Here is a 13258-nt window from a genome sequence, read left to right on the forward strand (position 1 = left end):
AGGTCTTCTCCTCCCTGGGCTCCAGAAGGTCCAGAGGTTTCAGCTCCGAGGACCCATCGTCTCCATCGTCTCCAGCCAGAGGCTTGAGGAACATCAAGAAGCTCTTGAAGGCTCCAAGAAGCATCTCAAGGAGCTTCAAAAATGGCTCCTAGAGGCCTGAGGAACATCAAGAAGGTCTTGAAGGCTCCAAAAAACATCTCAAGGAGCTTCTAAAATGGTTCCTAGAGGCTTGAGGAGCATCAAGAATCTCTTGAAGGCTCCAAGAAGCATCTCAAGGAGCTTCTAAAATGGCTCCTAGAGGCTTGAGGAACATCAAGAAGCTCTTGGAGGCTCCAAAAAGAGCTTGAAAATGGCTCCTAGAGGCTTGAGGAACATCAAGAAGCTCTTGGAGGCTCCAAAAAGCACCTAAAGGAGCTTGAAAAGTGGCTCCTCGAGGCTTGAGGAGCATCAAGAAGCTCTTGGAGGCTCCAAGAAGCATCTCAAGGAGCTTCTAAAATGGTTCCTAGAGGCTTGAGGAACATCAAGAAGCTCTTGAAGGCTCCAAGAAGCATCTCAAGGAGCTTGAAAAGTGGCTCCTAGAGGCTTGAGGAACATCAAGAAGCTCTTGGAGGCTCCAAGAAGCATCTCAAAGAGCTTGAAAAGTGGCTCCTAGAGGCTTGAGGAGCATCAAGAAGCTCTTGGAGGAGCCAAAAAGCATGTCAAGGAGCTTCTAAAATGGCTCCTCGAGGCTTGAGGAACATCAAGAAGGTCTTGAAGACTCCAAGAAGCTTCTCAAGGAGCTTGAAAAGTGGCTCCTCGAGGCTTGAGGAACATCAAGAAGCTCTTGGAGGCTCCAAAAAGCATCTCAGGGAGCTTCAAAAGTAGCTCCTAGAGGCCTGAGGAACATCAAGAAGCTCTTGGAGGCTCCAAGAAGCACCTCAAGGAGCTTCAGCGATGCCTCAAACCAATCTCTGGAGCGAGAAGAAGCCTGGAAGCCCCCAAAGACCCCGAGGAGCTGGTCTGGGTCGGGCAGGAGACGATGGAGAACGAGGAGAAAGCACCGAGGAGCCACCTAGGAGACCTTCGAGGAGGATCTAGATGAAGATCCACCAAGCTCGATGGGAAGAAGAGTCCGTGATGACCTCGAGGAGCTTTATGGTGGCAACCAAGGTGACCTCCAGCGCTTCTTCTCCTCCATTTGAAGGACTTGGAAGGCGTCTTCTCGGAGCTGGAGGAGATGGAGCGAGGTGGTTCCTGGTGGGCTTCTTGGTGCTGGGTTCCTCCTGGCTTCTGGGAGAAGGTTCTAGAAGGCCGAGCCCGTGATGGCGTTGAGCTGCTTCATCAAGCCTTCCAAGCTGGCCATCTGCTCGCTGAGGTCGTCCTGCTCGTAGACCTGGAGGAGAAGGAGAAGGCGCCTCGTGGAGGGGACCTCGAGGACCTCGTGGACCTCTGGGGTGACATTGAGGACCTCTAAGTTGACCTTATGCACCTCCAGGGTGACCTTATGGACCTCTGAGGTGACCTTGAGGACCTCTGAGGTCACTTTGAGGACCTCCAGGTGACCTTGAGGACCTTCAATGTGACCTTATGGACCTCTGAGGTGACCTTGAGGACCTCGGAGGTGACCTTATGGACCTCTGAGGTGACCTTGAGGACATCCAGGGTGGCCTTGAGGACCTCTAAGTTGACTTTGAGGCCCTCTAAGGTGACCTTGAGGACCTCTGAGGTGGCCTTGAGGACCTCTTAGATGACTTTGAGGACCTCCAGGATGAGATGAGAACCTCCAGGGTGACCTTGAGGACCTCAAAGTGACCTCAAGGACCTCTGAGGTGACCATGAGGACCTCTGAGGTGGCCTTATGGACCTCTAAGGTGGCCTTGAGGACCACCAAGGTGGCCTTAAGGCCCTCTGAGGTCACTTTGAGGACCTCCAGGGTGACCTTGAGGACCTCCAAGGTGACCTTATGGACCTCTGAGGTGACCTTGAAGACCTCAAAGTGACCTTATGGACCTCTGAGGTGACCTTGAGGACCTTTAACGTGACCTTGAGGACCTCTAAGTTGACCTTATGCACCTCCAGGGTGACCTTATGGACCTCTGAGGTGGCCTTGAGGACCTCCAGGGTGACCTTGAAGACCTCTGAGGTGACCTTGAAGACCTCCAGGGTGGCCTTAGGGACCTCTTAGATGACTTTGAGGACCTCCAGGATGACTTTGAGGACTTCCAAGGTCACTTTGAGAACCTCCGGGATGAGATGAGGGCCTCCAAGGTGACCTTGAGGACCTCTGAGGTCACTTTGAGGACCTCTGAGGAGGCCTTGAGGACCTCTTAGATGACTTTGAGGACCTCTGAGGTGACCTTGAGGCCCTCTGAGGTGGCCTTGAGGCCCTCTGAGGTGGCCTTGAGGACCTCCGAGGTTGCTGGGAGCATGGAATGATGGGAAGGGGTGGAAGCTCCTCACGTTGGTGGTGTCCTCCATGGCCTTGGGACCTTCTTCTCCAACCTCCGGAGCCGTTGGGACCTGGACGGGGAGCAGAGGGGACCTGGCCTTGCCGGCCAAGCCCAGAGACGCCGTCTTCACCTGAGCCTTGGGGAGGTTGGACCCTGCAAGGAGAAGAAGACACCGAGGTCACCCGGAGGCTCTTGGAGGCGAGAAAACGAGGCTGGAAGCTCCAGGAGATCGAGGAGGAACCAGGAAGGTTGGAGATTGGATCATCTTGGAGACCTTCTCAAGGTTTTTATGGGTTTGGAGGCCCCTAAACCTCCTCCTGATGCTTCAACTGGAAGATCTTGAGGGTCTCCTCAACCTTTTATGGGTTTGGAGCCACCTAAACCTCCTCTAGATGCTTCATCTGGAAGATCTTGAGGATCTTTTCAACCCTTTATGGGTTTGGAGGCCCCTAAACCTTCTCTAGATGCTTCAACTGGAAGATCTTGAGGGTCTCCTCAACCTTTTTATGGGTTTGGAGGCCCCTAAACCTCCTCTAGATGCTTCAAGTAGAAGATCTTGAAGGTCTTTTCAACCTTTTTATGGGTTTGGAGGTCCCTAAACCTCCTCTAGATGCTTCAACTGGAAGATCTTGAGGGTCTTCTCCAACCTTGATGATCCTATAGATCCTTCTAGGTGGATCTGGATGATCTTCAAGGTCCTTTTATGGGTTTGGAGGCCCCTAAACCTCCTCTAGATGCTTCAAGTAGAAGATCTTGAAGGTCTTTTCAACCTTTTTATGGGTTTGGAGGCCCCTAAACCTCCTCCAGATGCTGGAACTGGAAGATCTTGAGGGTCTTTTCAACCTTTTTATGGGTTTGGAGGCCCCTAAACCTCCTCCTGATGCTTCAACTGGAAGATCTTGAAGGTCTTTTCAACCTTTTTATGGGTTTGGAGGCCCCTAAACCTCCTCTAGATGCTGGAACTGGAAGATCTTGAGGGTCTCCTCAACCTTTTTATGGGTTTGGAGGCCCCTAAACCTCCTCCTGATGCTTCAACTGGAAGATCTTGAGGGTCTTCTCCAACCTTGATGATCCTATAGATCCTTCTAGGTGGATCTGGATGATCTTCAAGGTCCTTTTATGGGTTTGGAGGCCCCTAAACCTCCTCTAGATGCTGGAACTGGAAGATCTTGAGGGTCTCCTCAACCTTTTTATGGGTTTGGAGGCCCCTAAACCTCCTCTTGATGCTTCAACTGGAAGATCTTGAGGGTCTTCTCCAACCTTGATGATCCTATAGATCCTTCTAGGTGGATCTGGATGATCTTCAAGGTCCTTTTATGGGTTTGGAGGCCCCTAAACCTCCTCTAGATGCTTCAACTGGAAGATCTTGAAGGTCTTTTCAACCTTTTTATGGGTTTGGAGGCACCTAAACCTCCTCCTGATGCTTCAACTGGAAGATCTTGAGGGTCTTCTCCAACCTTGATGATCCTATAGATCCTTCTAGGTGGATCTGGATGATCTTCAAGGTCCTTTTATGGGTTTGGAGGCCCCTAAACCTCCTCTAGATGCTTCAACTGGAAGATCTTGAAGGTCTTTTCAACCTTTTTATGGGTTTGGAGGCCCCTAAACCTCCTCCTGATGCTTCAACTGGAAGATCTTGAGGGTCTCCTCAACCTTTTTATGGGTTTGGAGGCCCCTAAACCTCCTCTAGATGCTTCAACTGGAAGATCTTGAGGGTCTTCTCCAACCTTGATGATCCTATAGATCCTTCTAGGTGGATCTGGATGATCTTCAAGGTCCTTTTATGGGTTTGGAGGCCCCTAAACCTCCTCTAGATGCTTCAAGTAGAAGATCTTGAAGGTCTTTTCAACCTTTTTATGGGTTTGGAGGCCCCTAAACCTCCTCCAGATGCTGGAACTGGAAGATCTTGAGGGTCTTTTCAACCTTTTTATGGGTTTGGAGGCCCCTAAACCTCCTCCTGATGCTTCAACTGGAAGATCTTGAAGGTCTTTTCAAGCTTTTTATGGGTTTGGAGGCCCCTAAACCTCCTCTAGATGCTGGAACTGGAAGATCTTGAGGGTCTCCTCAACCTTTTTATGGGTTTGGAGGCACCTCAACCTCCTTAGATGACGGAACCAGCAGCTCTTGGAGATCTTCTCCCCCCTCAACCCCGTTTTGAAGGTTCTTCCAACCTTCTCCTCGCAACTCAAGTGGCTCCAATGGTCCCGTGGACCTTCTCCCTCCCCTCCCAGCCCACCCCCCCCGAGGACCTTCTCACCTGGCTGGGCCAGGAGGGGCGCGTAGGGGACCTTGGGCTCGATGGAGCTCATGGGGGGGGGCAGCAGGGGGTTGGCGAAGCTCCTCAGGGGGTGGGTGGGGCGGACGCAGGCGGTGGGGATGGTCCTGCTGGGGGCGTCCTCGGCGGCCGGGTGGTCTCCTCCTGGGCCCGGAGGGAGGAGGGAGGAAGGAGGTTGAGGAGGTGGAGGAGGCGGCGGGGCCTCCGTGGCGGCTGGAGGAGGAGAAGAGGAGAAGGTTGAGGGGGTCTCAAGGCTCGGAGGGAGGGGGCTTCAAGACCAGGAGATGGAGGAGGAGGAGATGGAGGAGATGGAGGAGGAGGAGGAGGAGATGGAGGAGGAGGAGATGGAGGAGATGGAGGAGATGGAGGAGATGGAGGAGATGGAGGAGATGGAGGAGATGGAGGAGATGGAGGAGATGGAGGAGATGGAGGTGGAGATGGAGGAGGAGATGGAGGAGGAGATGGAGGAGGAGAAGGTGGAGGAGGAGGAGGAGAAGGTGGAGGAGGAGAACGTGGAGGAGATGGAGGAGGAGGAGGAGATGGAGGAGGAGATGGAGGAGGAGATGGAGGAGGAGATGGAGGAGGAGATGGAGGAGGAGATGGAGGAGGAGATGGAGGAGGAGATGATGGAGGAGGAGGAGATGGAGGAGGAGGAGGAGATGATGGAGGAGGAGGAGGAGATGATGGAGGAGGAGGAGGAGGAGATGGAGGAGGAGATGGAGGAGGAGGAGGAGGAGATGGAGGAGGAGGAGGAGGAGATGGAGGAGGAGGAGGAGGTGGAGGAGAAGGAGGAGGAGGAGATGGAGGAGAAGGAGGAGGAGGAGATGGAGGAGGAGGAGATGGAGGAGATGGAGGAGGAGGAGATGGAGGAGATGGAGGAGGAGGAGGAGGAGAAGAAAGAGATGGAGGAGAAGAAAGAGATGGAGGAGAAGGAGACGGTGCTGACCTCGTGCGGGCGCGAAGGTCCTGTCGGCGGCCAGGCTGGGGAAGGGCCCGGGCCGCAGGGTGAACTGGGGGTGGGGGTAGCCGCAGGTGGGCGACGGGAGGACCCCGGGGTACTGGGCGCTCTCCAGCGTCGGCACCGGGATGGCGCTCACCACCGCTGCGGGGGCAGAAGAAGACCCCGGTCAACCCCGGAGGCCACCGGGAGGACCTCAAAGGCTCCTCAAGGGGCTGAGGAACATCACAAAGCCAACTTGGTTCTCCTCGAGAGCTTCTCCAGAGCTTCCTCAGGTCCTTCAAGCCCTTGAGGAGCATCTGAGGAGCCACCAGCCCCCACTGGGACCTCCTGGAGAGCTTCTCCAGCCCTCCCAGCATCTCCAGAGCTTCCTCTGAGCCACCAGCTCCAGGTCCTTCAACCCCCTGGTGGTCACCAAGCCCTTGAGGAACATCTGAGGAGCCACCAAGCCCCCACTGGACCTCCTGGAGAGCTTCTCCAGCATCTCCAGAGCCTCCTCAGGTCCCTCAAGGCCTTGAGGAGCATCTGAGGAGCCGCCAAGCCCCACTGGGACCTCCTTGAGAGCTTCTCCAGAGCTTCCTCGGGTCCTTCAAGGCCTTGAGGAGCATCTGAGGATCCACCAACCCCTCCAAACCCTCCGAGGACCTTGAGGAGGGAGGTGGGACCCCAAACTCACGTGGGTTGGTGGCTTGAGGCTCCATGGGGATCATCAGCTTGGCCCGGGTGGCTCGGCGAGCGGCCAGGGACCTCTCCAAGGTGGACATGGAGCTTCCAACGTCTTCTGGGTCTGGGCCTGGGAGGAGAAAAAGCTGGAGGAGAAGGTTCCTCCTCAAGCTACAAGAGGTTGGAGCTCCTCAAGCTTCATGAGGGACCTCGAGGAGCTCCTCAGGCTTCATGAGGGACATCAAGGAGCTCCAGGGTTGGACCTTGAGGAACATGAGGGACCTCAAGGAGCTCCTCAAGCTTCATGAGGGACCTCGGGGAGCTCCAGGGTTGGACCTTGAGGAGCATCAGGAGCTCCAAGAGCTCCAGGGTTGGATCTAGAGGAACATTAGGACCTCAAGGAGCTCTTCAAGCTTCATGAGGGACCTCAAGGAGCTCCTCCAGCTTCATGAGGGACCTCGGGGAGCTCCAGGCTTGGACCTTGGAGCTTCTCACCAGGTTGCGGAGGGTTCTTAGGCCCCAGCTGGGTCTCCGAAGGGCTCGGGTTGATCTCCTGGTTGGTCTCCATCGGGGTCTCTCTCCCGGTGGCCTCGGCTCCCGCCGCTTTCTCCAGGTTCTTCATCTCCATCTCCTCGTGGTGGATCCACAGGTCGGGAGGGCGCAGCTCCTTCTGGCTCCCCTTCCGCTTCCCGGCGCTGGGGGCCGCTCGGTTCCTGCGGGGACACGGGGACATCAGAGAAGGTCCCACCACCCCAGGCCTGGAGCTCCAAGGTCCCTCTGACCCCAGTCCAGGAGCTCCAAGGTCCCTTCCAGGAGCTCCAAGGTCCCTTCCAGGAGCTCCAAGGTCCCTTTGACCCCATTCCAGGAGCTCCAAGGTCCCTCCAACCCCCTTCCAGGAGCTCCAAGGTCCCTTCTAGGAGCTCCAAGGTGCCTCCAAGGTCCCTTCCAGGAGCTCCAAGGTCCCTTCTAGGAGCTCCAAGGTCCCTCCAAGGTCCCTTCCAGGAGCTCCAAGGTCCCTCCAACCCCCTTCCAGGAGCTCCAAGGTCCCTTTGACCCCATTCCAGGAGCTCCAAGGTCCCTCTGACCCCATTCCAGGAGCTCCAAGGTCCCTCCAACCCATTCCAGGAGCTCGAAGGTTCCTTCTAGGAGCTCCAAGGTCCCTCCAAGGTCCCTTCCAGGAGCTCCAAGGTCCCTCCAACCCCTTCCAGGAGCTCGAAGGTTCCTTCCAGGAGCTCCAAGGTCCCTTTGACCCCATTCCAGGAGCTCCAAGGTCCCTCCAACCCCCTTCCAGGAGCTCCAAGGTCCCTTCCAGGAGCTCCAAGGTCCCTTTGACCCCATTCCAGGAGCTCCAAGGTCCCTCCAACCCCATTCCAGGAGCTCCAAGGTCCCTTCCAGGAGCTCCAAGGTCCCTCCAACCCCTTCCAGGAGCTCGAAGGTTCCTTCCAGGAGCTCCAAGGTCCCTCCAACCCCATTCCAGGAGCTCCAAGGTCCCTCTGACCCCATTCCAGGAGCTCGAAGGTTCCTTCCAGGAGCTCCAAGGTCCCTCCAAGGTCCCTCCCAGGAGCCGAAGGCACCTACTTCTTCTGCTGCTGGGCCGAGGACCTCCTGGAGCAGACGACGGCCGCCACCACCACCCCGAGGAGCGCGAGGCCGCCGACCGTGACCACCAGGACCAGGAGGAGGTGGTTGGTCTTCTGGGGGGGGACGGCGCCGTGGGGTGGGTGCATCTGCCCCACGGGGGGTTCTGCGAGGAGAGAAGACCACGAGAAGGTGAGGAACCGCCCCGTCTCTACGTCTCCACCACCCCTGGAGGCCCTCGAGCTCCTCCAAGGGCTCCAAAGAACCTCAGAGAGGAGCTTCTCCACCTCTAGGACCATCTCCATGGTCTCCTCTGATGCTCCAAGGGCTCCAAGGAACCTCAGAGAGGAGCTTCTCCACCTCTAGGACCATCTCCATGGTCTCCTCTGATGGTCCAAGGGCTCCAAGGAACCTCAGAGAGGAGCTTCTCCACCTCTGGGACCATCTCCATGGTCTCCTCTGATGGTCCAAGGGCTCCAAGGAACCTCAGGGAGGAGCTTCTCCACCTCTGGGACCATCTCTGGTATCTCCCAAGCTTCCCTGAAGACCCTCGAGCTCCTCCAAGGGCTCCAAGGAACCTCAGAGAGGAGCTTCTCCACCTCTGGGACCATCTCCATGGTCTCCTCTGATGGTCCAAGGGCTCCAAAGAACCTCAGAGTTGAGGTTCTCCACCTCTAGGACCATCTTGGTGGCCTCAGCTCCTCTCCAGGAGCAACTTAGAGGCTGGAGAAGGTCCAGGAGGAGGCCTGGTGGCCTCCAGGCCAGGAGAAAGAAGACGAGAAGCTGAAGGAGAAGCTTCCGGAGCGTCGCGGTTACCGTTCAAGCTGCTCCGGTCCAGGAGGTTGGTGTCCACCGGCCAGAAGGCCCCGTCCCCGTGACGACCTGGAGGAGGAGAAAGAAGCTCCTGAGATACGAGGGGATGGAGGAAACCACAGAGGAACCTGGGAGGGGTCAGAAAAATGGAGGAGAAGACGCCCCAGGGGGCTTGAGGAACATCTGAGGGGGCTTCGAGGAGGAGCTGAGGTCAGAGGAAGAAATTTAGAAGTTTAGAAGGAAAGAAATTTTGAAATTTTGAAATTTAGAAACTTAGAAATTGAGAAAGAAGGAAGGAAATTTAGAAATTTAGAAATTTAGAAGGAAAGAAATTTAGAAATTTAGAATGACAGAAAGAAATTTAGAAAGACGGAAAGAAATTTAGAAATTTAGAAAGAAATTTAGAAGCTTAGAAATTTAGAAAGAAACTTAGAAGTTTAGAAGGAAATAAATTTCAAAATTTTGAAACTTAGAAACTTAGAAATTTAGAAGGAAAGAAATTTAGAAGCTTAAAAATTTAGAAGGAAAGAAATTTAGAAACTTAAAAATTTAGAAGGAAAGAAATTTAGAAACTTAAAAATTTAGAAGGAAAGAAATTTAGAAACTTAAAAATTTAGAAACTTAAAAATTTAGAAACTTAAAAATTTAGAAGGAAAGAAATTTAGAAGGAAAGAAATTTAGAAGGAAAGAAATTTAGAAATTTAGAAGGAAGGAAATTTAGAAATTTAGAAGGAAGGAAATTTAAAAACTTAAAAATTTAGGAGGAAAGAAATTTAGGAGGAAAGAAATTTAGAGACTTTGAAGTTTAGAAAGAGATTGAGAAACTTAGAAATTTAGAAACTTTGAAGTTTAGAAACATAGAAATTTAGAAGGAAAGAAAGAAAGAAATTTAGGAAGAAAGAAAGAAATTTAGGAATTTATAAATAAACTTACAAATTTAGAAATTTAGAGAGACATTTAGAGAGAAATTTAGAGAGAAAGAAGCAAGTTTAGAAATTTAGAAATTTAGAAAGAAAGAAAGAAATCTAGAAATTTAGAAAGAAAAAGAAATTTAGAAAGAAAAAGAAATTTAGAAAGAAATTTAGAAATTTAGAAAGAAATTTACAAATTTAGAAAGAAATTTAGAAATTTAGAAAGAAATTTAGAAAGAAATTCAGAAATTTAGAAAGAAAGAAAGAAATTTAGAAAGAAATTTACAAATTTAGAAAGAAATTTAGAAATTTAGAAAGAAATTTAGAAATTTAGAAAGAAATTTAGAAAGAAATTCAGAAATTTAGAAAGAAATTTAGAAATTTTAAAATGTAGAAACGTAGAAACATAGAAATTAAAAAATTCAAAAATTCAGAATGACATTTAGAAATTTAGGAATTTAGAAAGAAATTTACAAAGCAAAATAGAAATTTAGAAGGAAATTTAGAAAGAAATTTGGAAATTTAGAAATTTCAAGAAAAAGAAACATGGAGCTTTCTAAATTTCGAGACGAGGACAAACGAAGCTCGTCCCCAACTCGTTTCCAGCTTCTCTAACGAGGCCGAAGCTTCATTAAGGAGGTTAATTAGCCTCGTTAACGAGGCCGATTCTTCCTTCCGGAAGGTTCTGGAGAAGGTTGGAAGGCACCTACCTTGGTCATTGGCCATTTTATCGGGGTGATCGGCTGTAACGAAGAGAGAGCTCGTTAGCGGTTAACGAGGACACTACGGCTCCTTAATTAAAGCCACCAGGGCTCCTTAATTAAAGCTACCAGGGCTCGTTAATTAAAGCCACGAGAACCCAGCAATGAAGCCTCCAAGACTCATTAATTAATTAAAGCCACAAATTTAATTAAAGCCACAAAGTCCCATTAATTAAAGCCACTAAGTCCCATTAATTAAAGCCATGAAGACCCTTTAATTAAACCCACTAAATCCCATTAATTAAACCCACTAAATCCCATTAATTAAAGCCACTAAGACCCTTTAATTAAACCCACTAAGACCCTTTAATTAAAGCCACTAAGTCCCATTAATTAAAGCCACAAAGTCCCATTAATTAAAGCCACTATACCCTTTAATTAAAGCCACTAAGGCCCATTAATTAAAGCCCCCAAGCTCATTAATTAAAGCCCCTAATTGCCATTAATTAAAGGCACCAGGTCCCAGGCCCCCGAGGTCCACGTGAAGGTCCCACCAGAGCTTGGAGAAGCTCAATCTGGACCTTCTAATTAGTTAATTAATGAAGTAATTAAGCAATTAAGGGTTCTAGAACGTCCAGGAGGAGGTTCTCCACCTGGATTGGGACCTTGATGGAACCTCATGAGCTTCTAGAAGGTCCAGGATGAGGTTCTCCACGTGGCTTGGGACCTTGATGGAACCTCCTGAGCTTCTAGAAGGTCCAGGACCACCTGGCTTGGGACCTTGATGGAACCTCCTGAGCTTCTAGAAGGTCCAGGATGAGGTTCCTCACCTTTCAAGGTCCTGAAGGTGACGGGCTCGCAGAGAGGTCCAACCCCCTTGGAGTTCCGGGCTTGGATGCGGAAGGAGTAGAGGGTGTCCAGGTGGAGGTCCAGGAGCTGGTGGCTCAGCCGCTCGCCCCCGATGGTCTCCAGCCTCCAGTCCTCGATGGGCGAGGACTTCTCCACCGTGTAGAACAGGAGATAGGCTGGAAGGACACGCCGAGAAGGTCTTGAGATGTTCCTCGCCAGGAGGAACCTTCACGGAGTCCACGAAACCCTCAAAATTTGCTTCTCCAGAAGGTCCAACCCCTTGGTTGCTCCTCAAACCTCCTTCTCCACCTTCTCCTCCATCTCCAGCCCCTTGGTTGCTCCTCAAACCTCCTCCTCCACCTTCTCCTCCATCTCCAGCCCCTTGGTTGCTCCTCAAACCTCCTTCTCCACCTTCTCCACCTTCTCCAGCCCCTTGGTTGCTCCTCAAACCTCCTTCTCCACCTTCTCCTCCATCTCCAGCCCCTTGGTTGCTCCTCAAACCTCCTCCTCCACCTTCTCCACCTTCTCCAGCCCCTTGGTTGCTCCTCAAACCTCCTTCTCCACCTTCTCCACCTTCTCCAGCCCCTTGGTTGCTCCTCAAACCTCCTTCTCCTCCTTCTCCAGCCCCTTGGTTGCTCCTCAAACCTCCTTCTCCACCTTCTCCAGCCCCTTGGTTGCTCCTCAAACCTCCTTCTCCACCTTCTCCACCTTCTCCAGCCCCTTGGTTGCTCCTCAAACCTCCTTCTCCACCTTCTCCACCATCTCCAGCCCCTTGGTTGCTCCTCAAACCTCCTTCTCCACCTTCTCCAGCCCCTTGGTTGCTCCTCAAACCTCCTTCTCCTCCTTCTCCAGCCCCTTGGTTGCTCCTCAAACCTCCTTCTCCACCTTCTCCAGCCCCTTGGTTGCTCCTCAAACCTCCTTCTCCACCTTCTCCACCTCCTCTGAACCCACTTGAAGGCCCTCAAGGACCTTCTGGAGCCCCGTTGAGGTCTTGGAGCCCTGGAGAAGACCAAGAACCTCACCTGTGATCTTCCCGTTGGCTTCTAGGGGGGGTTGCCAGGTGACCGTGACCGCTCGGGGCTTCCCCTCTCGGCCGATGACCGTGAGGTCCTTGGGTGGAGAAGATGGAGCTGAGAAGGAGGAACCATCAAGAAGAAGCTCAGAGCTTCGCAACGGCTGGCTTGGAGAAGACTTTCCGGGTCTTCTAACCCAGCCCCACGTCCCCACCACGCCCCCAGGTCTCGGAGCTTCCACCCCGTGGAGCTTGGAGAACCTCAAGAAGTTCTCGGAGCTCCACCAGGTCCCTTCTCGATGCCTCTTGGAGCTCCTCGAGGTGGATTTGGAGCTTCTCCACCAGCTCCGAGACCTCAAGGTGAGACGTTAGGACCTCCCAAGCTCAGGAGGACACGTGGCTTACGGGTCCCACCAAGCCCGGCTGGTCTCTAAGAAGGTCTTGAGGACCTCCAGGAGGTCTTGAGGGCCTCCAGAAGGTCTTGAGGGCCTCCAGGAGGTCCCGAGGAGCTCCAGAAGGTCCCTTACCTGCTTCGTAAGTGGTGGCGTGGGCCGTCATGCTCCACGTGCTGGACCTTCTGCCCTTGGTGACCATGACGGAGAACTCGTACATGGTGTTGGGCTTCAGCCCCACCACCGTGTGGCTCAGGGCAGTCGTGTCGGCCGACTACGAGGAGAAGGAGATGGAAACCAGCAAGTTTTTGATAGAAACCAGAATTTGGTTGATGAAATCCACAATTTTTTGATAGAAACCAAAATTTTGTTGATGGAAACCATCAATTTTTGGATGGAAACCATCATTTTTTGATGAAGAAGCTCAATTCTTTGATGAAGAACCTCAATTTTTTGATGGAAACCATCAATTTTTTGATAGAAACCATAATTTTGTTGATAAAACCTACAATTTTTGGATGGAAACCATCAATTTTTTGATGGAAACCATAATTTTGTTGATGAAATCCACAATTTTTGGATGGAAACCATCAAGTTTTTGATGGAAACCAGAATTTTGTTGATGAAACCCACAATTTTTGGATGGACACCACCATTTTTTTGATGAAGAACCTCAA

General features: G+C 51.8%; 1 protein-coding gene across 1 annotated transcript in view; it reads right to left on the bottom strand.

Annotated features, from left to right (window-relative positions):
• Nucleotides 1-1282: 1282 nt before the first annotated feature.
• LOC138732924 (netrin receptor DCC-like) overlaps nt 1283-13258 on the bottom strand; it is a 49031-nt gene continuing 37055 nt past the window's right edge. Inside the window, 12 exon segments of the mRNA XM_069879705.1 lie at nt 1283-1372; nt 2440-2582; nt 4687-4917; nt 5651-5806; nt 6339-6455; nt 6821-7038; nt 7904-8069; nt 8720-8785; nt 10338-10370; nt 11159-11353; nt 12200-12307; nt 12717-12855. Of these exon segments, the coding sequence (XP_069735806.1) occupies nt 1283-1372; nt 2440-2582; nt 4687-4917; nt 5651-5806; nt 6339-6455; nt 6821-7038; nt 7904-8069; nt 8720-8785; nt 10338-10370; nt 11159-11353; nt 12200-12307; nt 12717-12855 (1662 nt within the window).

Source organism: Phaenicophaeus curvirostris, chromosome W (genome assembly GCF_032191515.1).
Source record: "Phaenicophaeus curvirostris isolate KB17595 chromosome W, BPBGC_Pcur_1.0, whole genome shotgun sequence".
NCBI lineage: Eukaryota > Metazoa > Chordata > Aves > Cuculiformes > Cuculidae > Phaenicophaeus > Phaenicophaeus curvirostris.